We start from the raw sequence: 23352 nt of genomic DNA, 5'->3' as shown, positions 1-23352 counted from the left end.
TTGAGTGTTTAAGGTTGCCGACCCCTGAGCTAGACTGATCTGGTGCCCTCTAGACAAATCAATGCAATTCTAGTAACCTTCAGCTGCCCAAGACTCTGGCCATCGGCTGCTGGACTGCTGGACAGTTTGCACATTCCACCTAGAATCCAGGCCAGGCCAAGTTAGCCCAGCCCCAGCTGGATTTAAAGTCCTATTTTAAAACCCTTTCTCTTTGCTTATTCTATTTTATTTATTTACCTAGGAGATCTAGTAGACCCCATAGGTTAACACAGGCCCTCTGGGAAGCTTACAAAACAAATCCATATTCAAAACATAATAAGTAAGATGTCAAATAAAAACAGCCATAAAAACTACAAAAGGGAGAAAAGCAAACGGGCAGTCACTGAGATTTTTTTTTTTTAAAAAAAGCAGCTGGAACCAGTTTCGAGACCCTTGTGATTGCTTCGACACCTCAAGGAAGCCTGGGCACATTCTGCCTAGGGCCTTCAAGATAGCCAAGAAAGAGCCAGGGGAAAATCCCCGGAATAAGAGCTTCATTGTATGGACGCCACAGCCTGGAGGCTTGTCATTCCAGTAACCACCAGTCAGGTTTCCAAAAATGGGGAGGCTATAAAGAACCTGTAAGAACCTTTGAGTTGACCATGAGGGTCATATAGGAGAAGGTGGTCTTTAGAGATCTCTTTTGGGACCATCAACGTGACCTCCATCTTCTGTTCCTTTCTCTAGTCCTTAGAGATTTATTTTGGGAATACCAACATCACCTCCACCTTCTGCTCACTTCTCTTCTCTGCTCTTCTTTTCTTTGTTCACCTTTCTGGGGTTTGCGGTTGACAAACGCATCTTCTTGGTTTTGATCTCAGTTTAGTAATGAATTCTTGAAGGATCTCTTGAAATGATTGTTGCCAGAAAATTGAGTTACAAGGTTTCTTGCCTTTCATGAGACAATCTGCAAGCACAACTTTACCAATCTTAAATGGGGTTGAGTATATTACAAACAAACTTTGGATTCTCCAAGATGCCATCTATGAAATAGCAATAGCACTTAGACTTATATACCGCTTCATAGTGCTTTTACAGCATATTGCCACCAACCATTTGGGTCCTCATTTTACCCATCTCGGACAGATGGAAGGCTGAGTCAACCTTGAGCCGGTCAGGATCGAATTCCTGGCAGTGGGCAGCATTAACCTGAAATACTGCCTTCTAACCACTGCACCACTGAGGCTCTTAGAATAGTCTCAGAAGGCTTTCAAATGGATGGTTTTGATGTGTTAAGACACTGCTGTATTAGATTAAAGACTATTTGTTTACGGGCTTGTTAAAGTAGCTTTTCATTTATATCTGCTTCTTAGATGAACTTATTTATCTTCGTACCAAAAACTATACACCACATATTTCACAGGACTCTTGATGGTTTACACCAGTGGTCTCCAACCTTGGCAACTTTAAGACTGGTGGACGTAACTCCCAAAGCTGACTGAGGAATTCTGGGAGTTGAAGTCCACAAGTCTTAAAGTTGCCAAGGTAGGAGACCCCTCGTTTACACCACCACAAGGGAAAATGCCAATGTATAAACAACCACAGAGAACAATTATAACCAGAATTACAGGCCTATCTCTAAGGAAAGCCCATCAGCATTAGGGCCCATAGTTTCTGAGATATAAAACATCTTAAGAGCTGTCTTAAAGGCCAGAAGTTTAGGGGCACCAATGTTCTTGGCGCACCCAAGAATGTTTCCATTTAGAAGTAACTCCTGGGTTACCAGCCCCAAGGCGATATTTGCAGGCCTTCTACCGCTTCTTGCTTAATGTTTTTTGGTTCTTGGTTCACGCAGGGAGGGGAGGGGCAGGGAGGAAGAACACGGAGTTACAAGCGGGATCATAAATTTCTATGGTTTTGTAAGATGCCTCGTGGGACTGTGTAGCCCTGCTGAAAAGCAGAGGAGCAGTTAGTATGAACAAACTCTGAAACTGTCCTCCAGTTTTTCATGGAGGAATGGAGAAAGCAGGTGAATTCGTAATGTCCCTTGATGGTCAAGGCATCCCTTTTTATGAGCTTTTCTCAAATAGCCATTCTGCATTCAGTCAGCCTGTGCAGGGGTGAAATCAGCTTACCTTTGCTACCGGTTTGCAAAAGTGAGCGCATGCGCAGAGCATCAAAAACGGGACGTGATGACGTCCAGGTGGGTGGGCAGAGCTTCCTGCCCCCACCGCTACCAGTTCGCCTGAACTGGATAGAACTGGCTGAATTGCACTACTGACCTGTGATTGTGTAATAAAGACAATTTAAAAAACACTAACTGCAACCAAAAAGAATAGGGATAACCACCTAATACTAGAGAAAAGAGAAACATGCAAGCATTTGGTTTCTTATTAAACCGATTTATATGGCCCCCTAACTCATAAATAAATAAGTCTGGGCAATGTTCAACAAAGCTAAAAATTGTGAATAAATATATTTTAAAAGATATAAAAACCACAGTAAAAGAATAATAGAAGGGATGTTAAAAATAACAGAGCCACCTTACTGATATCAAATTCCCATTTCAGTTACTCAGATATTTTAAAATGTTGGTCAATTAATCCTTTGATGGTGAGATTTCATCAGCTGATATAACAAGTATACAACATAAATAATTCTTTTAATGTTTATTCATTAACTATATGAGTGGGCTGAATTCTGAAAGCAGAGTTAATGTATACATTATTTTTTTAAATAAAATTCCCCTCTTAAGTATGCTTGTTTCAATGTGTATAAATGGATGCTCTCCACATGTATTGGACTACAATACCTATAATCTGTGATCAGGTTGCTCCTCCCAGAAACTTTCCCCACAAACATGATGGACGACTACAAGGTTTCTGTTAGTCTAGAATAAGGAGCGTGATGAAAAACCTAACTTTCTCTTCTATCTTTCAGGTTTGAAAAGCTGTTTAGTTTCAAGCTTTCGCAGCAATGAAATCACTTACCTCAAGCCCCAAAGTGACTTGGACACTCAGCCGGTCTTATTCATCCCAAATGTTCATTTTTCAAACCTCCAAAGATGCACAACGGTAAGATTCCTCTGTTGGCCCTCACGGCTAAGAACCTCCAGGATTCTGTTAAGAAAACATGGACTTTGGAATGGATCCATGCTTTTTTAAAAAAATTAAAAGTTTTTTATTAGATAAACATTAAAAACATTGGACATAGTGCAACATTTCTGGCATAAACGTTTCCATATAGTGATTAGATCTTACAACAATTACATTTTATATCCATTACATAAGGTGTGTGTAGTCAGTCAGATTACCTGTCCATTGATCCTTTCTTATATGTAATTACTAATCATACAAATACATATCCTATTCCTACCTATTGCACATTCTTAATACCATATTTTCCAATTCTTTCCAATTCTTGTCTGTGTTTTTCTGTCCTGGCCTTTTCCCCTCATTTCTAACCAACGGTACCATTTGTCCCAGATTTTGTGATATTCCATCTCACCCTCGTCTTTGAGCTCTAGAGTGGGAATGGATCCATGCTTTGATATGGTTGAGTTGGAAAGAATCCACCAAGGGTGATCTTCAAGGAGGGGGAGGATCCACATCTAGATGTAGTCAGTGGTTGCCCAGAAGGCAAACTCTTTGTAGGATTATCACAGGGGAGCCATTTTAATGGTTAAAATATCAGGGTAGAAGGCCAGGGACACTGAGTTCTAGTCCTACTTTAAGAATGAAAATTGACTTTGTCATTTTGGACCAATCACCTGGAGATTGTGAATTCTAATCCCACTTTAGGATTGAAAGTTGACTTGAGTGACTTTGGGTCAAAGCACTCTCTCTCAGCTCAACTCATTTTACACTCATTTTTTTTAAATAGGGAAAATAGGGGGAGGAAGGATTATTAGTTATGTACACTGCCTTGAATTACTTATAAAAAATAATAAAAGCAGCATATAAATGATTAATTCTTAATATATTACAACTCAGCATAAACTAGCACTTCTTTCTCTCTGGGTAAAAAGTTAGTAGACCTTATTGTATATCTGATACGTAGGTTCATTTAATTTTTATATCAGTGGTGACTAAATATGTAGACAATGTACTCATGCAACATGCTTATCCGGGGAAGTCATAAAGCTGCTTGGTTTGGGTGGGTTGGTTGGATGATCCTATTCCATTTGATTAATATGAGGTGGAATGTATCATGCCAACCCAAGCAAAATTGATTATTCATGACCGGGTTAAGCTTATTGTGTGAACACCCAAATATTTGGTCAGCAAAGCAATCATTTGAGCCCCTGCTGCAGAAAGGAACACATTCTGTGGGGATGAAATATGATTTGGGCCCCCTACCTAACCTTCCTTAGGGAAAAAAGAGCCGAGGTGGCACAGTGGGTAGAGTGCAGTACTGCAGGCCACTTCAGCTGACTGCTATCTGCAGTTCAGCGGTTCAAATCTCACCAGCTCAGGGTTGACTCAGCCTTCCATCCTTCCGAGGTGGGTAAAATGAGGACCCAGATTGTGGGGGCGATATGCTGACTCTGTAAACCGCTTAGAGAGGGCTGAAAGCCCTATGAAGCAGTGTATAAGTCTAACTGCTATTGCTATTGCTAAAAGGAAGAGCTGTGGGTGTACGGTGTGTACAAGTGTGTAATTAGTTGAGTATGACTTACATACCAAGGGGAATGTGGACATATATTGAACAACCAACCTCTGATCCAGCAAACTATTTAGTAAATAAAATATTTTGAGTGGAATTTCCATGTAAACCACCTTTTGAACCCTTGAAGAAAAGGCAGAATCTAATCTAATAAATCTAATAAATAAAGCTGTGCAATGTTGTTGCAAAGGGGAGGAGGGCTTTTAAATGGCTGTTTTTCTTTGTTTAAAACATCTCTCTCCTTCTTTACAGGTATTACCTACTGCTGGAATTCCACATGATTCCCACAGGTATGTAATACATTTCCTTTGGTGATGGAGGCATGGACGGAGTCAACAACCTGAAATGCTTTCAGACTCTGAGATCAAAAATGTGTTTGTTTCCCCATACGTGTTCCTTTATAGCTCATGGAAACTCAAATATTTAAGTCTTTGATCCAGGCATGGGTTTACATTCAAACCTTCAGTGCTCTGGACCATGAAACTCTTGAGTGCTGCAGATTGGGTGACTTTCAACCAATCCCTGTCTTGGTTCAGTTTCCATGGGGATGGGGGAGGTGGCGGAAATAGTCAGTGATTTCCATCTGGGAATCTCTAAGGGTCTAGTTTCAAATAAGGGGAGGACAATTTATTTGGGGTATTTTTATGAGTAGGAGAGAGAGCAGTCCATCAACATGTATATCAGCATAACAGCCTCATTCAGATGAAACAAAATGAATTGTCCTTTTTTATTAAGGACAAGGCTATGAAATTGGTCTGTCCATCCATCCATCCACTCACCCATCCATCCATTCACCCACCCACCCATCCACCCACCCATCCACCCATCCATCCATCCATCCATCCATCCATCCATCCATCCCTCCATCCATCCTCTTTTTGTTCTTGGCAGTTTCTCCTAATTCACCCATAAAGTGAATTAAGCTGAGAAATGTGACTAAATCTACTTGAGGACTGTGAATTTGAGTCTTTCGAGTCTGTAACTCACTCTTAAACTGCTGCACAGTCTAGATTCAGTTATGGACATCTGATCTATTTGGGAAGATCCCTTGTGATTTGTATATTTGGCACAACCAGGAGATGTTCTGAGTTCCTTTTTCCCCCCTACTTAGCTTGCCCTTAAAGCGGAGCTGCCCTTCATTCCCCGATGAATTTGATCCCATAGCCGCAAAGCAAGCAAAAGAAGAAGATCCTCAACGAGGTAAGGTGGAAGGGGCAGATGTCTTCTGCATGCCCAGAGGCCTAATGGCCCAAGAAAAAGCAAAAAGTCCACAGATGCAGAAGGATGCATCCTTCTGTTTGTTAACCACAACACTAACATGCCAGAGTGGCAAATTGGCAAATGGACAGTTAACTAAACTTGACTGTCTAGGGTCCTGTCCACCCGTGTCCTTCATTGTCCCATCACAAGTTAAGGAGAGCAATTGGTGGTTTCTTTTCCACTGGAAGGTGGTACTCTGGAAAGTGATACTCTTGGATGCTGTAGCTCAGTGGATAAGACACTGAGCTTGTTGATCAGAAAGGTCAGCAGTTTGGTGGTTCGAATCCCTAGTGCTGCCTGTTACTTGTCCCAGCTTCTGCCAACCCAGCAGTTCAAAAGCATGTAAAAGTGCAATTGGAAAAATAGGAACCACCTTTGGTGGGAAGGGAACAGCGTTCTGTGCACCTTTGGTGTTTAGTCATGATGGCCGCATGACCATGGAGAAGTCTTCGGACAGCGCTGGCTCTTTGGCTTTGAAACGGAGATGAGCACCATTCCCTAGAATCGGGAATGACTAGCACATATGTGCAAGGGGAATCTTTACCTTTCCACTGGAAGGTAGTACTCTGGAGAGAAAAAAATGAAGCTCAGGGAATCCATCAATCACTTTCCTTAATTTGTCCTGTACTGAGACAATGAGCATGAGATCATCTGCTTTTTTTTCTGAAGCAGAACAGGGACAGGCATTGAGGGCAGTGAAGTTTATGCCAGCGTCTGTGCCCAAGAAGAGTACAAAAACATGGAATGTATGGGATGAGGTTGTGAGGAATGTGGGGCCTCAAAGAAAAGACACAGTGGGTTTGTGAGATTCTATACTGGAAGGAGAGAAATGGGGGTGTCCTTTTTCTGCATCTGCAGAGGGATTTGACCATTATCTCTTGTGTCATTCAGTTCTACTCTATGTACGACGGGAAACAGAGGAAGTTTTTGACGCTCTCATGCTGAAGACCCCCGATCTCAAAGGCCTGAGAAATGCGGTGAGTTTCTCTCCTTGATCAGCCAATGGCTTGGAAATTTGCTACCTTGGGATGAGATGCTGAATATATCTAGGCTGGAGAAGGGCAGCCAGCAGACCTCCACAAAAGGAAGGGCAACTTGAGTCCGACTGTCTCCCATCCCAGATATTAATTTCTTCCTAGGCTTCTATTTTAATTTTAAATTTTCCTACAATATTGCTTAAATAATGGGAGGAAACAGCTACTGAATGTATTAAAAGGTGGCTCCACTTAATCAATGTTGTACAATGACTCTGGTTGATAAAACCCTGCTGATAAAACAGAAAACCAATCTTGAAGATGCTGCATTTTAAGGCCTCCTCTAAAGAAATGTTTGGTTGGGATTATAACTAGCCCATTGGGAGCCTGAAATGGATTTGCATTTTGCATTAAACTAGAGTTTGCTAACTGAGAGTTTATGGGGAAAGGCACAATCAGATTGTTGGTTGTATTTCCACAAGGTGTTAGGTCATGAATGGTGATTTCTATTCCTCAATAACTGTATTCATACAGTGTACTCCTTAAGCCATGGGTGTCAAATTCAAGGCCTGTGGGCCAGATCCAGCTCGTGGGGTGCTTAAATCTGGCTTTGTGTTCCCTCCCCTATGCCCCGTTTTGGCTGGCAGGATGCTGTATGAGGTGTCCATCCCATCTCCCCCCACACACACCAGCCAGCCCATGGAGGAGAAGTACAATGCTGATCCACCTCTCGAAGAAATCCAGTTTGACACCCCTGCCTTCAACCAACCATACCACATAAAGAACTGGCATAATGTCTGAACCTCATGAATATATACCATAGGGCAATGAGAGCTTAAACAACAAATGAGTCCTACTTTTCAGTTCCTGTGAGGATTTGTGTTTCACCATCAAAGACCTCATCTCTAACTTGGTTCTAGGCCCGTTTCTGGAGACTGTTTTCCTATTCATTCTGTACTCTCTTTCTCTGTAAATTTTGCCTCTTTTTGCTTGGCTTGGCTAGCAGTTCTCCCCCTTCTCTCTACCGCCATGCACATTTGCTCAATGTTTAAAGAGCACACAATGCTTGAGCATATTTCTGTGATGTTTATCAGAACTGTTCCTGATAACCCTCGGCTTGGCTTGGCTGAGGCCGGGAATAAAGCAAACAATCTCCTGAAATGATCTGATAGCCCTATTTATGGCTTTGCTTTATATGTGTGTGTGTGTGTGTGTGTGTGTGTGCTCTGCTTTTGCACACTTTCAAATTGGAAAAGAGCAAATAACACATTTCTTTTTCTGAAATCTCCTCCTTGGGAGCTGTAGTTTTCCACACTAAAATGGTTTCTCTGCTAGCAGAAATGAGGCTGTTATAGAATAACAGAGTTGGAAGGGACCTTGAGGTCTTCTAGTCCAACCCCCTGCTTGGGCAGGAAACGCTATACCACTTCAGATAAATGGTTGTTCAATCTCTTCTTAAAGGGGCATTCACAACTTCTGGAGGAAGTCGTTCCACTGATTAATTGTTCTAACTGTCAGGAAATTGCCTCTTAGTTCTATCTTGCTCCCTCCTTGTTTAGTCTCCCTCCATTGCTTCTTGTCCTGCCCTCGGGTGCTTTGGAGAATAGTAAGAAACATGAATCTGGCCAAACCCACATATTGTTCTCCTCTAGGGAAGGGAATTGGGAGACCAGGTTTAAAATTGGGCCAAATAACTGTATATCACATGTTTTAGGCTAGTTCTCATACTGTGTGATGCTAAAATACCATTAGTTTGCTTTTGACTTAGTACAATTTGTGAATCTTGACTTTGTGGCTTATTCAACGAATAATGACTAAAGCAAACTAAGCATGACCTGTGAAACATCATTGAGTATTGAAAGAACTTCACACCAAATGTTAGGAACGTCTTCCTAAATACAAAATCTATTGTTCTAGGGAAGTGATGGTTAACCTTTTTTGGACCGAGTGCCCAAAGTGTGTGCGCGCACAAACCCCCCAAATGCAATGCACCGTAAGCCCTGAGTATGCTCCCAGCCCTCCCCATGCATGCACGCGCAGCCCCCTGATTACACCCTGCCCCCCCACATACGCCTCACTGCCCACAAGCATGTGTTCTACCACATGTACCCCTTGCACACACATTGCCCCCTCTGCATGCGCAGCAGAGACCCAAAGACCAGCTGGCCAGTGGGAGGCGCATGCACATACACAGCAGAGCTGAACTGATGTGACGGCTCGCATACTGTGTGTGCCACCTCTGGCACACGTACCATAGGTTTGCAATAGCAATAGCACTTAGACTTATATACCACTTCACAGTGCTTTTACAGCCCTCTCTAAGCGGTTACAGAGTCAGCCTCTGGCCCCCAACAATCTGGGTCCTCGTTTGACCCACCTCAGAAGGATGGAAGGCTGAGTTAACCTTGAGCCTGGTGAGATTCGATCTGCCAAACCTCTGGCAGCGGGTGATCAGCAGAAGTAGCCTGCAGTACTGCACTCTAACCACTGTGCCATCAGTACATCGTAGCTCAGGAATCATGGTTTTAGGGGCATAGAAGGTTAAGAATAAGCAAAGAAAAGTCACGATTGCGTAATCACACCATTGCAGCCACCCTCTTGATTTATTTTTTGATCCTCTCCCAACTCCATGGATACCTGTGTATTGTTCTTGTGTTGCAAAGGAAGGTTTAAGCCAGAGTTTCAGAAGGCAGAGATAAACATTAGAAACAGAGATTAGCCTAAGCCAACATAATTCCGTAACTAGAATAGGATTTGAATAATTTTTTCCTGGATCTCATTCTCTTTATCACCTAACTACCATATTTTTTGGAGTATAAAGCGCACCAGAGTATAAGACACACCAAGGTTTTGAAGAGGCAAATTAAAAAAAAGTTTTTGCACTTTGCAAACCTCCCCAAAATTCCCTGTTTTTCGCGAAAACAGGCCTGTCCCCCCCCCCCCAAGGCATGAATAGCCTTTAGGGAGCTTGCAGAGTGCTCCTGGGGGCGGGGGGCAAAACAGGCCCGTTTTTCATTTTAAAAAAGGGCATGGATAGCCTTTAGGAAGCTTATAGAGTGCTTCTGGGGGCTGAGGGGGTAAAATTAAGCAAAACAAAACAGCCCGTTTTTCGCTCATTTCTGCCCTCCTCAGCCCCCAGGAGCTCTCTGAAAGCCTCCTAAAGGCTATGCACGGCCATTTTGGTGAAGGGGTGGAGTTTCAGGAGGCAAGAACTGCTGTATTCAGTGTGTAAGACGCACCCAGATTTTCAACTTCTTTTGAGGGAAAAATGTGCGTCTTATACTCCAAAAAATATGGTAGTTTAGTTCTCAGCTCTCAGTTGCTTGGTTTTGACTTGAAAATTTCTTTGACATTATGCAATTGCAACTGGTTTATGGTCAGAATGAACAGGGAAGTATTACATATACTGCAATACCAACAATGAGTTTTATAAGCCCAGGAATCTGTTCATCGGAATGTGCAAGTAAACTATTATTTTCCATTTTCCAGATTTCAGAAAAATATGGCCTGCCAGAAGAAAGCATCTATAAAGTCTACAAAAAGTGCAAACGAGGGTAAGTGATAGTCTGTTTCCCTTGTATGACATTCCGAGTTCTTGGGAATGCAATGGGTCTAGCAAGTAGGCAAGAAAATGTCTACATGGAAAGAAGTAGGGTTTGGAAACAATTGGAACTGTTGGCCAGCTTTCAGAGGTCATGGGAAGGAATAGTATCACGGGTGGGCTACTGGGGGCTCGCACGGGTTTGGACGATCCTCTAGCTAGGATTCTGCCCAGTTCGGCAAACCCCCAAATGCCACCCGGTAATGGTCTTATCTTCACTATCAGTTCGGTAGCGGGAGCGCATGAAGAAGGTCTGTGATGACATCTGGGTGGGTGGGTGAACGGAGCCTTGCTCCGCCACCACTACCGGTTCACCCAAACTGATGCAAACCGGCAGAATATCACCTCTGATGCCACCCCTGGATGGCCACGGCCATCCTATCCCTCCCACCCTGCCCCGCCCCTCTCCGGAGTCTCCACATGGCCCGTTCATTATGCCAGGTAAGTGCAGGGCCTGCACAGAGGTTCAGGGATGGGGGGAAATGGGCCTACTGGAGGTTCCGGAAGTCCGGAAACTGGCCTGCTTTCGGCCTTTGGAGGGCCTCCAGAGTCCAGGGAAAGCAGTTTTCGCCCTCCTGAGGCTCGAGAAAAGCCTCTGGAGCCCAGGGAGGGCAAACACACACATACCCCCACCATGGTGCAGGAGGCTGACTAGGCCACGCCCACCGGGCAACAGGGCAGCAAACCCCACCCCTGAATAGTATCAAATTAATTTGGAAGAAACGCTGCATGTCTTCATTAAGAGCAACCAGAATCTTGCTGGATCCAGCCAAAGGCTTATCTGGTTCAGCATTTCATGAAAGCACTACCCTTTCCTTCTTTCTGTGGCCCAACAGGTCTTCTCTAGAAATGACCTCCGGCTCAGGCGATTGCTGTCTTGCAATTTAATGTTATTCTCAACTTTGCATTTGGAAACCTAAAGATTCATGCCTCTTTATGAGCATTAAGTATGAGTTGGGGACTCTGTGATTAACTATGTTCTTGGCTACAGTGATGGAAGCTGTTTGCTAGTGGGCTCCAGTGGGCTTTCCCTGTGTCATTACTTTGGTGGAAGCTGAAACGACCTAGAAAGATGTTTCTCAACCTCAGGAATTTTAAGATGGGCGGACTTCAACTCCTAGAATTCCCCCAGCCAACAATGGGTTCATTGGAATACAAGATCTTCATGTGGTGTTTTGGTTGTAATTTAGGGCAATGTGTGACTGTAGCCAGGGCTGGCTTATTGAGTGAAGCATAATTAAGCCATGCCACGTGTAAGATAAGGCTTAGGTTACAGCACTTGAAAGATCCACACCAAAAATGGAAATTCTCTGGTCAATTTTGAACCTTCCGCCCTCTCTCACCTTAGCTCAGAGTTCCTCAGCCTTGGCATTTGTGGTCTTCAACTCCCAGAATTCCCCAACCATTTCTGTCTAAAGATTTCTGGGAGTTGAAATCCACACATTTTGAAATTTCCAAGGTTGAGAAACATCAAAGAGAGAGAGGGGGGGGGGAGAGAGAGAGAGACGGAGAGATGGAGTGTCCTAAGCTTAGATCAGGGGGATCAGACGTCAAAGCTGACTGAGGAATTTTGGGAATTGAAGTCCACAAGTCTTAAAGTTGCCAAGGTTGGAGACAGCTGGCTTAGATTACTTTAATCAATTTGACACCTTCCACAATGGGAGCTGAATTTCAACCCACCTGGACATGGGTTGAACTTCATCCCCTATTTGGGGTACAGCTGGTGTTGGGTATTAGAGTCAAAGGGCCAATCTTGTTCCAGTTGGCTTCTACACACTGTGTCTTTTATTTTTAAAATATGAAGTTGTTTGGTGAGGTTAATAAAAAAAAAAAGCCTGAGGAAGAAGTGTGTGTGTACATAGTGCATGGAGTGGTCTGGGGAATTCAACAGATATGTTGTTATCTCCCCAGGCAATGCCCCGAGGTCACCATCTTTGGGTTTATCTTTATCATCAGGGGACCATTGTTTGTTTGTTTCTCAAAACCAGCAGGATTGGAGTAACCCTTAGGCTTAGAGCGGCAGATAATCCTGGAATAGAGCAGTTTTGGGAGGAAAATCTGTACTGGATTCCACTAACGTAGGGGTCAGCAATCTGCGGCTCTGGCGCCGCATGTGGCTCTTTTATCCCTCTGCTGCGGCTCTCTGTTGCTCAAAATATGTGTTACACCCGCCAATGTGCGACACCTGCTGGAATGTGATTTCTTGAGCTTTTCAACCCCCAATAGGCCAAACATGGTGAAATCCAAGACAAGAAAAGTTTCAGAAGAAAACAGAATGCTTACTTCAAGTACATATACTAGTTTTGTGGCCGCTCAGGAAATAGTCAGGCATGGGAAGAGTTTTGTGGCTCCCGGTGTTTTCTTTTCTGTGGGAAACGGGTCCAAATGGCTCTTTGAGTGCTTAAGATTGCCAACCCCTGCACTAATGGGACTAATTTACAAATTACAACGATAACATTTACTGGTTGGGGGATGCTAGCATTTCAGCAAGGGCATCTATGGCTTGCCTATATAGTCAGAACGAAGGGAAGATTTCAATATTACAGCAACTCTCTCTCTAAATCAGGGGTGTCCAACCTTGGCAAATTTAACACTTGTGAACTTCAACTCCCAGAATTGCCCAGCCAGTATGGGACTTCAAGTCTACAAGTCTTAAACTTACTAAGTTGGTGGCTTGCTACTAGTTCGCTCCAGTTTGGGCGAAGCAGTAGTGGACCGCTTCTCCTGTCGCCCATGTCGTTGCTGGCATGTGTTTTAGTCATTTTATAATGTTCTGCGCATAAGCACATGCAAAGTGAACTGGCAGTAATGCCGTCAGCACCTGTTGGACACCCTGCTCTGAACACAAGATTGACACTATTCTGGTTTAGGTTGTTGTTATACAAAACGATGCAGGCTTGGAACAAAAACCCAAGTTTCATTTATACAGCAAAGAGATGTAGGCTAGAAGTGATAACTTAGGAACAGGGTCTTAAAATCTTTACAGAGGACTCCAGGAAAATGCTGGTCCCCAAAGTAAAAAGTAAAGGTTCCCCTGGCACATATGTGCTAGTCATTTCCGACTCTAGGGGGCGGTGCTCATCTCCATTTCAAAGCCGAAGAGCCAGCATTGTCCGAAGAGGTCTCCGTGATCATGTGGTTGGTATGACTAAATGCCAAAGGTGCACAGAATGCTGTTTACCTTTCCACCAAAATGGTCCCTAGTTGTCTACTTGCATATGTGCTTTCAAACTGTTATGTTGGCAGAAGCTGGGACAAGTAACGGGAGCTCACTCTGTTATGTGGCGCTAGGGATTAAAACTGCTGAACTGCCAACCTTCTGATCAACAAGCTCAGCATCTTAGCCACTGAGCCACCACATCCTTCTGTACCCCCAAGGTACAACTATTGTAATAAGCAGCACATTTCCCACCTGAAACCTTTAGGAATGGAACATAAATCTGGTTTGGGTTTGATGGAGATTGAAGTTTAGGAAGGGTACCAATAATCCACTGGGGCCAGGATAATCTCCAACAAATAAAAATTAGAAATACAGGCTCCTTACTAGTTCATACTTGAGCTAATTCATAGGGCCTAGTAGTTCATTCTTGAGCCTAGCCACCTCCCACCAAATATTTTCTGCTGACGTAAGAACTGAATAGCCGCTTAAAAATCTTTCGCATTCCACTTTGCAACGGAGTCTGAAGGATACAAAAGCTGGGGAGCAGGGGTGGGTGGTAGATCACCGCTAATCTTTGTTTCCCCTTTTCTCTCCTCCACCTCTCGGTCTGGTCAGACAAAGAACATAATTGGGCAGGGGGTGGACCGCCATCCTTCCGCTAATCTTGTTGTGTCTGGATAACTGCAATCTGTAGCCCCATCACAGAGACTGGAGGTTTTGTTCTTACTTCTAGCAACCCATAAAATCCCAGACTCTCTCGGGGCTTCTGTTTTTCAGTGTGGTGCTGCTCCAGATGGCTTGGTCCACCTTGAATACCTGATCCCAAAATGGAATTTCAGCAAAAGCAATCAAGACCTTAAAAGACCACCCTGTTGAGGAGCTTTTTCTCCCATGCTCCTATTATGGCACAAGCAGTTAGTTAGTTAGTTAGTTAGTTAGTTAGTTAGTTAGTTAGTCAGTCAGTCAGTCAGTCAGTCAGTCAGTCAGTCAGTCAGTCAGTCAAACATGCATGAGATAACAGGTAGAAGTATAAACATGGACATGACCACATGGAATGGGAACAAATAAATGGGGACAGTAGGACAGGGACGGTAGGCACGCTGGTGCGCTTATGCACGCCCCCTTACAGACCTCTTAGGAATGGAGTGAGGTCCACAGTAGGTAGTTTAAGATTGAAGCTATGGAGGTTTGAGGATGTAACCACAGAGTCGGGTAGTACATTCCAGGCATTGACCATTTTGTTGCTGAAGTTGTATTTTCTGCAATCGAGTTTGGAGCGGTTTATCTTGAGTTTGTATCTATTGTTGGCCTGTGTATTATTGCGGTTGAAGCTGAAGTAGTCATTGACAGGTAGGATGTTGTAGCAGACAATTTTGTGTACTATGCTTAGGTCAGACCGCAGGCAGCGTAGTTCCAGGTTGTCCAAGCCCAAAATTTCAAGCCTGGTGGCATAAGGGATTCTGTTGTGAGCAGAGGAGTGGAGGACTCTTTTCGTGAAAAACTTCTGGACCTGCTCAATTGTCTTAATGTCCGATATGCAGTGTGGATTCCAGGCAGATGAGCTGTATTTGAGGATTGGTCTGGAAAAGATTTTGTATGCCCTAGTTAGCAATACAATGTTACCGGAGAAGAAGCTTCGCAAAATTAGGTTAACAACTCTGAATGCGAGTGAGCATCATCTATGAGGTCGTATCTACCCAGCTTGTATTTGGTATTCTGATTTTTGTGGAGAATGTGTAAGACAGGGCACTTGTTAGTTGAGATTTGGAGTTGCCAATTGTCCTGGTACCTGAGTAACTGCCCAACCAAGTAACCTCATTGCTGATAGAAGGAGTGGGGTTTGCTCTCTGTTTATATACAGGTGGATTGCCAGTAATGGTGGGAGTATTGTTTTCTTCTTGGTAGTTCCTTGATTAGGCTATTGTTTACTGTTGAATTGTTGCATTGAGTTGGTAGTTCCTTGCCTGGGGTATTGTTTACTGTAATGAAATACTGCAAGAAAACAACCAAGCTCAGAGAGCACTAAAAGACCCCTGGCTGGAAAGTTAGTGGAAGAACGTCTTGTCCAAGTGCAGAAATACATCCTTAATAGATGTCCATCCAGACCTGGGGTGGGCTTAATTTTTTTTAGCAAGGGCTTCTCTGCCTGGTTGCTTGGTGGGTGTGGTCCAGAGGTGGGTTCCTACCAGTTAGGACTGGATTGGCTAAATAGGTAATAACTTGTCTGCCCACACCCCCAAACTGGTTCTTTCGGCGGCGCCATAAGTGACATCATCTTGGTTTTTTGCTTCTGAGCATGCGCAGAAGCAATTTTTTCACTACTGTGCATGCGCGCATAGAATGCATCAAGTGCATCCCTGAGTGAACCGGCCCAGCCAGGAGTAGGATTTGGAGGTTCTCAAACTGTACCGAATCTTAGCTAGAGGTTCTCCTGAACCTCTGCAAACCCCCAGCAGCCCATCCCTGATCCGGACCCTTTTTCAACACCTAAGGCCACCATTTCCCAAGGTTTCCCCTGTTCCATTTTTGAACAGCCCTTATCACAGGGCTGGCTTTCTTACAGTTTTACTTCTTTTATTAGTTTTGAGGATTTATGCAGAAATGCTACAATGGTCCCACTGATTAATTAGTACTCCTGAGACTTTAGCATCCTGTACTGCTGTTCGGGTTCTGTGTGTAGAACCCTCCAGGGTAGGGCAGGTCAAAACACAGAGAGTGCAAGGATTTCAGGAATGCCACTTAGTTGTTGTGGGTTGAAAAGCTTCTCCGAAACCTTCATTGTCCCCAATTTAAGGACAGCAAGTCTAAGGCAGAGCTGTTCTGAGTCTCTTTCTCACACTTTCTACTTTCCCAGGGCTGAGCAATTCCTGTCTAGTCCTTTTCAGTGTCAGTGGCACCAGGGTCCACAGTGAGGACTATGGGTAAAACATGTGAGCCAACCACAGTTGTGTTGTGTCCATCCATAGCTTCTTCCGGGTACTATCTACATATATAAAAGTGTGTGTGTGTGTGTGTGTGTGTGTGTGCGTGTGTGTCTGTTCCAGCATAACTCGGGAATGCCTTGAGCAATTTCAACCAAACTTGGTACAAAGATGACTTACTCTCTGGAAACAAATACTGTGGGGGTAAGACATGCATAACAGCACTCGGAATGTGTGTTCTGTTAAGATACAGCCTGTTAGGCTGTAAAATGGCTTCTACTGTACTGCCGTAAAATGGTTTCTACTGTACAGCGCAGTGGAGTTGCCATGGTGATGACTTCACAAGAGGGCTCCCTCTGGTAAGGGGGAAAATCCAACATTATAAATTATGTTTGGTCCGGACATTTCCCCCCTATAAATAAATATCCGGGCAATGCCAGGTTATCAGCACTAGTTAGTTATAAAACCAGAGCTGGACTTCTGGTCACTTGCAGCCTTCACACACTGCATTCCCTTCATTTGTCTATGGAGATTCTCAATCATTTAGGTCATGGTTTGTCCCAAAAAGATGTTTTTTTCCAAGAGGCAAGTCAGCTTTCTTGGTGGGTTTTTAAAAAAAATGTTTTGCTTTTGAAGAGGAATCTTTGGAAAAACACCTTTGGGACATTCCCTGTGTGGCTTCCTCCCACTTCAATCCTTTATATATCTTTCTGAATCTTTTAATGCTCCCAAGCGATTTCTGAACATGGGGCTTTTTCAGGACAGTGCTAGACCCCTGGCAGGTGACAGGTTGCAAGGAACTTGCAGAGGTTTCCTTCACCCCATGTCCCCTTTAGTATCACCCAGTGTGTGTGTGTGTGTGTGTGTGTGTGTGTGTGTGTGTGTGAGAGAGAGAGAGAGAGAGAGAGAGAGAGAGAGAGAGAGAGAGAGAGAGAGATGGAGGGAAGGCTGAACCTGACGTTCTAAGCATCTGTCTAAATCCACCCCACCCTGCCTCACCCCACATGAAAGACTATGATTGATGTCCAGGAGGTGACATTCAGTGGGAGAGGAAGCGAAGCCAACCCTGTTCCTTAACTTTGTCCACCATAAATAAGTAAGGAGAAGTTCTTTTAGCTGTTGTCAGTCATGTTGCTGTGGCAGAATCCATCTTGGCACTGAGCAGCACAACTTATATAATTATCTGCCAGCTGGAGATCAGGTGGATGACGCTTCAACATGTCATCTGAAAGTGAGTTTCTGGTCTCCTGAACATTCCTTGCTGAGAGTCACTGCAGAACCTTCTCTACATGAAGCATTATTTTAACAACTGGAGATTTCGTGGTTTAATTAAACAAGGCTCCACTAATAATCCCAGTAAAACAGGTGCTAACGTGGCACAAAAACATAGGTAGCTAAAACGGAGCTGGGAAGGTCTTGCTCTAACTTGCAAAGTATTTTGTAGGTGGTACCTGGAAGCCGCTGGGAAGCCGTGCCTATGTGGGCCTCACATTTTTTTTAAAAAAGTGCTTTCCAGAAAACCTGCTGCAGAGGTGTCATTGGGAGAGGGGAGGGTTTTAGCCAGTGAAAAGATAGGTGGGGGGGGGATTAAAAGAGGAAGATAGTGACAAATTCAGGCAAAACAACACAGCTATAAGCAGCATTTCAGCCCACCAACAATTCTATGCTTTTAACTTCCTATTCCTATAGAATGGAATGGAATAGAATAGAATAGAATAGAATAGAATAACAGAACTGGAAGGGACCTTGGAGGTCTTCTAGTCCAACCCTCTGCTTTGGCAGGAAACCCTGCACCACTTCAGACAAATGGCTATCCAACATCTTCTTAAACATTTCCGATGTTGGAGCATTTTGTACACACTTCATGCGACATTAGCAAATACTTGCTTTCATATGTTTCAATGAAGATTGGTGACTTATTGAAGAGATCTTTGTAGATTTTCTATCTTTCAAACTGGTGATATAGTAACATTAACACGATTGCTGGTGAATTTGTCTACTCGCTTTAATCATCTCTATTCATGGCAGAGCTGAACACACTCACAGCTGCCCTGCTTTAGAAATGCGCAGGAAGCTTCCCCACAATTCTGCCTTGCTGTTATCTGGAAAGGCAGTTTTGGGCTCTCGTCTTCTTCAGACCTGAACCCCCAGTTCTGCCATTGGCAAGGGGGTGCATCAAGGGCAGCCTTAGTACCAGAAAGGATGCAGTGACTCAGTGGCTAAGATGCTGAGCTTGTCAATCAGAAAGATCAGTTCGAATCACTGGTGGGTTGCTGGCGGTTTTACTACTGGTTTGCTTCTTGTGTACTTTACCCTGCGCATGAGTACACAGTTCATTGTAAATTCTTTGTGCATGTGCAGAACAATTTACATTGAACTGTGCATGCGCAGTCACTAGGAAAAAACATGGCGTGGCAAGCCTGGGTTGCTGCCGGTTCTGCGATCCAGGCAAAAATACCACTACCACTTCGGCCGAACCAGGCCGAACCGACAGCAACCCACCACTGGTTCGAATCCCTAGTGCCGTGTAATGGAGTGAGCTCCTGTAACTTGTTGCAGCTTCTGACAACCTAGCAGTTTGAACGCATGTAAAAAATGCAAGTAGAAAAATTGGGAACCACCTTTGGTGGGAAGGTAGCAGCGTTCATGCGCCTTCAGCATTTTGTCATGCCGGCCACATGACCATGGAGACGTCTTCGGACAGTGCTGGCTTTTTGGCTTAGAAACGGAGATGAGCACCTCCCCCTAGAGTCCAGAACGACTAGCACATATCTGCAAGGGGAACCTTTACCTTATTCGTACCTCCACCCTCAATTCTGTCTTTGGCAAAGGGGTGCATCAACGGTAGCCTTATTACTAGAAATGAAGCGGCTACTCTGCCCTGTTGCTGAAAAACACTTGCACAATCCTGGTGGGAACCCTTTGGTTCTCCTCGGTGGAGGACCGGCTGCCAAAGCCTCTTGATTGCCTTGATTGTGAGCCCTCCAGCTTTTGGGGGGGCGGGTGGGGGGGCGAGTTTCATTCCCTGGGAACCAGCTTGCAAAGGGTTTCCAGAGTGGCGTCAGGGGAAAAAAAATGTGGCGTGCCTCTGAATCGCCTCGGGTACTCCCAGCAAACCTCAGCTCGTCTCCCCCAGCCTGTCTCTTTGCAAGCGCCAATCATTCCCTTCCCCGTTCTCCTGGAGCCCTTGCAGGGCAGGAGACGCAGCCAAGCAGCCTAAGTTTTCCTCCGGTTCCTCCCCATCGATGCTTGGCAGATGAGCTCATGTTTGCTTTGGCCCATGTCCAAGGCTTGGGCTTAAAAGACCAAGAGGCAGCCAAGTTCAGGATGGTGAGAAGATGTGCCTGGGGCAGGGGCTTTGGAAGGGGCTTTTGGCTGGGAAGGAGGGCAGGGAGGGAGGGACGCCCTCTCTAGAGACGGTAGCCCAGCTTCCCTAAAACCGATGCCTTCTAGAAACATCAGGACAACATCTCTCAGAATATCCATCCACTGGCTGGTTGCAGTGGTGGGATCCAAAAAATTTTTACCACCAATTCTGTGGGTGTGGTTTGGTGGGCGTGGCGTGGCTTAGTGGGTGTGGCTTGGCGTGGCAGGGGAAGGATACTGCAAAATCCCCAATCCCTTTTTTTTCAGTGCCTTTGTAACTTCGGTCACTAAACGAATGGACATAAGTCAAGGGCTACTTGAAATCCCACTGGATTTAGAAGGCATTGGTTTTGGGCAGGCTAGAGTAGACCTTCTCATAGTATGCCACCCACCTGGAGAATGCCTTGTGGAACCACATTATCCAAGTTGGTGGGTAGCTGCATGGCACTGCCTAGCTAAACCCAGCCTAGCGGGGTAAGATTTCAACAAGCCTGAGCCTCAAACCATCCTCCCTAGCCTAAGAGGGGCCCAGTGGAACAGCCATCCAGTGAAGCCCTCAAACAAAATATCCTTTCTAGTATGGGCAAGGGTGGGCTTCAAAATTTTTAGCAATGGGTTCTCTGCCCAGTTGCTGGGTGGGCATGGCCATGGTGGGTGTGGCCTAACCAGCCTCCTGCATAATGGCATGGGGTTTTTGCCCTCTCCCCCGGTTCCGGAGGCTTTTCCGAACTTCCAATAGACCTGTTTTTTGCCCTCCCCGAACCTCCGTGCGTGCCCTGCACTTACCTGCATCCAAAATGGGCTACGTGGACACTCCTGGGAGGGGAGGGGCAGGGTGGGCGGGGCCAGCCAGGAGTGGGATTTGTGGGTTCTCCAAACTGCACAGAATCTTAGTCAGAGGTTTCCCCCGAATCCCTGCGAACCCCCAGCAGCCCACCCCTGAGTATGGGGCTAAGGGACCAGGATGCCCATCTTGCTTGGCCAAACTCTGCAGGCAAGATGTCCCCAGTTGTGCACCTCTGTCTCCACTGGGTCCCTTCTGGAAGCTCCTTCCTTAGATGGATGCAACTCTGAATCTAAAGTATCCTCTCTTTTTTTCCTCCTTGGAGACGGCAGTGTAGACAGACAGTACATGTGCCCAATTTCTATATGTGAAAAAAGTAGATCTGTTCTGCAAAAACCAGGAAACCCTCCGTCCTGCCATGTCATGATTACTTGTCTGCATAAATGTCCTGCTATGCACCTCAGATAACAATACAACTTGTCAATCAGTGCTGCAGTTGTTGAGAAATATAAAATATGATAGTAATTCAACCAGTTCCTGGTTTTGTGGTGTTGGGATTTTCCCTCTTGACTTGGAATCCGGTTGACTAATTGGCTGGGATTGTGCTCCAGAAGGAAAGGCAAAGTCTCCAGTTAAACCAGAGGTATCCAAACTTGGAAACTTTAAGACTTGTGGACTTCAACTCCCAGAATTCCCCAGACTCCATTGCCAGCAGGGTCTGAAGTCTCTGCACCAGCTTCCTGGGCACAATATGTGGAGGTGTGTAGAGGTTTTGGGCTATTTGGAGCAATGAGGCTGGAGGCAAGAGGATTAAGTGCAGCTCACCAAGATTTTTGTGTGTTAATAAAAATGCATTTGTTGACAAAGAGGCTACCAAGCTCCTTCTGATCGCTTGCTTTTAAGAATGAGTGTAGCTTGACTCTGAGGTTGCATGATTGTCTCTCACACATGTGAGATGATGATGGATGACTTTCATTCTTTTGCCATTTAGCGATTGATATATCAGGTTGCGTAGTAAAGTCGGAGCAGGAAGCCTTTCCTCCAGGGATTGCAATTGCAGGCAGTGTTTTTCAACCTTGGCAACTTTAAGATATGTGGACTTCAACTCCCAGGATTCCCCAGCCAGGGGCAAGCTGGGGAATCCTGGGAGATGAGATCCACACACCTTAAAATTGCCAGGGTTGAAACAGAGTGTGGATGTGGTAGTGATACTACTACTGCTACAGAGGATCGTGATTGCTAAAACTGCTATGTAATCTAATTTTTTTTGACAGATTAGAGAATTTAATGGAGCAAACAGATATGTTGAGACTTCCAGAGATATTCTATCCCCCCCTCCGCTTATCTGATGCAAAAATTGCCAGAATCTCCTTTCTTGAAAATTAGCCCATTGTGGAGTCCAGTTTTGACCACATGATTTGATGGTGCTTGAATAATATTTGATGGAGGTGGCGGCATTAATTAATTGCAGTATATAATTTGTACAAATATTAAATACGACACTAGGAGCAGTAGGAGCAAAGAATGAATGGATACATGAATAAAGGGATGGATGGATGGATGGATGGATGGATGGATGGATGGATGGATGGATGGATGGATGAATGAATGAATGAATGAATGAATGAATGAATGAATGAATGAATGAGCCAAGTTATATCATGGAAGATAAGACCACTGCTTTCAGAGTCTGTCTTTCCCCTTCAAGTGACAGGAATTCAAGTACCTTGTCTGCAGATGACAAGAAACATAATTTTTTAAAAATCTCATTTTATTCTACCGTTTCCCATAACTATATCCATGCTTTGTTTTGTTTTATTGTAATCACTACACTGTTAATGAAGGAATCAAAGTCAGAACAGTAGCACGAAATCTTCCTGGTGCTTGCTTTTCTGTCCAAAAGTTCCACCTAGCTCACTCACAAAAATCCCACTTATCCCAAGAACATCCAGTTGGGTAGAAAGAGGTCTTAGAACAGATCACCGTCTACCTCTGGAAACAGCTGGATTCTTTCCTCTGAGCAACTTCCCAAGGGAAGACTATCAAGCAATATCCTGCACAGTGTCCTCTTCTCTTACTCTTAACTTTGGATCTTGCATTGTGGCTGATATCCAAGGATAGTGTTCAGCTGACTAACCCTTCCGTTGCTTTCTTCTTCTCCTCTCCCAGCATCTTGGTAAACATGGACAACAACATAATCCAACACTACAGCAACCATATGGCTTTTCTCCTTGACGTGGTGGAAGCTGAGGAGAAGTTCCGGGTGACCCTCAAGGAGCTCTGAAGCCCCCAAAAGCCTGCACTTCTTGTGGGATGATTGACAGCGGGGCGGAGTTTCACTCTCCTTCTGCGCAAGCCCAACCCATCCGTTTGGAGCATTTGACTGGTCCGCGACCCCCTTTTGAAGGGGGAGAAGTAACCAGAGATGGTGGCCGAGCTCTACATGTGAAGAGGGTGTAGAAGAGGCATTCTCAATGTGAATGTGGATCTTCTCTCCGTTATTGTTGCTATTGTTATTATTATTGTTATTATTTTATACTATATTATGATGCTGGTTGTCTGCCAGATCAAGAATTCTAACCTTTTTCCCTGTTCCAAACTTAGGAGGGGGGAGAGGAAGCTCTGTCAGGTAGCAGTGCCTA

The 23352-nt window shown here is 44.6% G+C and overlaps 1 protein-coding gene across 1 annotated transcript in view; it reads left to right on the top strand.

Annotated features, from left to right (window-relative positions):
- GRHL3 (grainyhead like transcription factor 3) overlaps positions 1–23026 on the top strand; it is a 37490-nt gene extending 14464 nt beyond the window's left edge. The window contains exons 10-15 of the mRNA XM_032228292.1: positions 2920–3053; positions 4897–4934; positions 5756–5844; positions 6796–6881; positions 10368–10432; positions 22880–23026. Of these exons, the coding sequence (XP_032084183.1) occupies positions 2920–3053; positions 4897–4934; positions 5756–5844; positions 6796–6881; positions 10368–10432; positions 22880–22994 (527 nt within the window). The 3' untranslated portion in view covers positions 22995–23026. The remainder of the gene's footprint in view (positions 1–2919; positions 3054–4896; positions 4935–5755; positions 5845–6795; positions 6882–10367; positions 10433–22879) is intronic.
- The last annotated feature ends 326 nt before the right edge of the window (positions 23027–23352 follow it).

The sequence above is a fragment of the Thamnophis elegans genome, chromosome 12 (assembly GCF_009769535.1).
Source record: "Thamnophis elegans isolate rThaEle1 chromosome 12, rThaEle1.pri, whole genome shotgun sequence".
Lineage (NCBI taxonomy): Eukaryota > Metazoa > Chordata > Lepidosauria > Squamata > Colubridae > Thamnophis > Thamnophis elegans.
The sequence above is the reverse complement of the archived record's forward strand: the minus strand, read 5'-3'. Positions and strand labels throughout refer to the sequence as shown.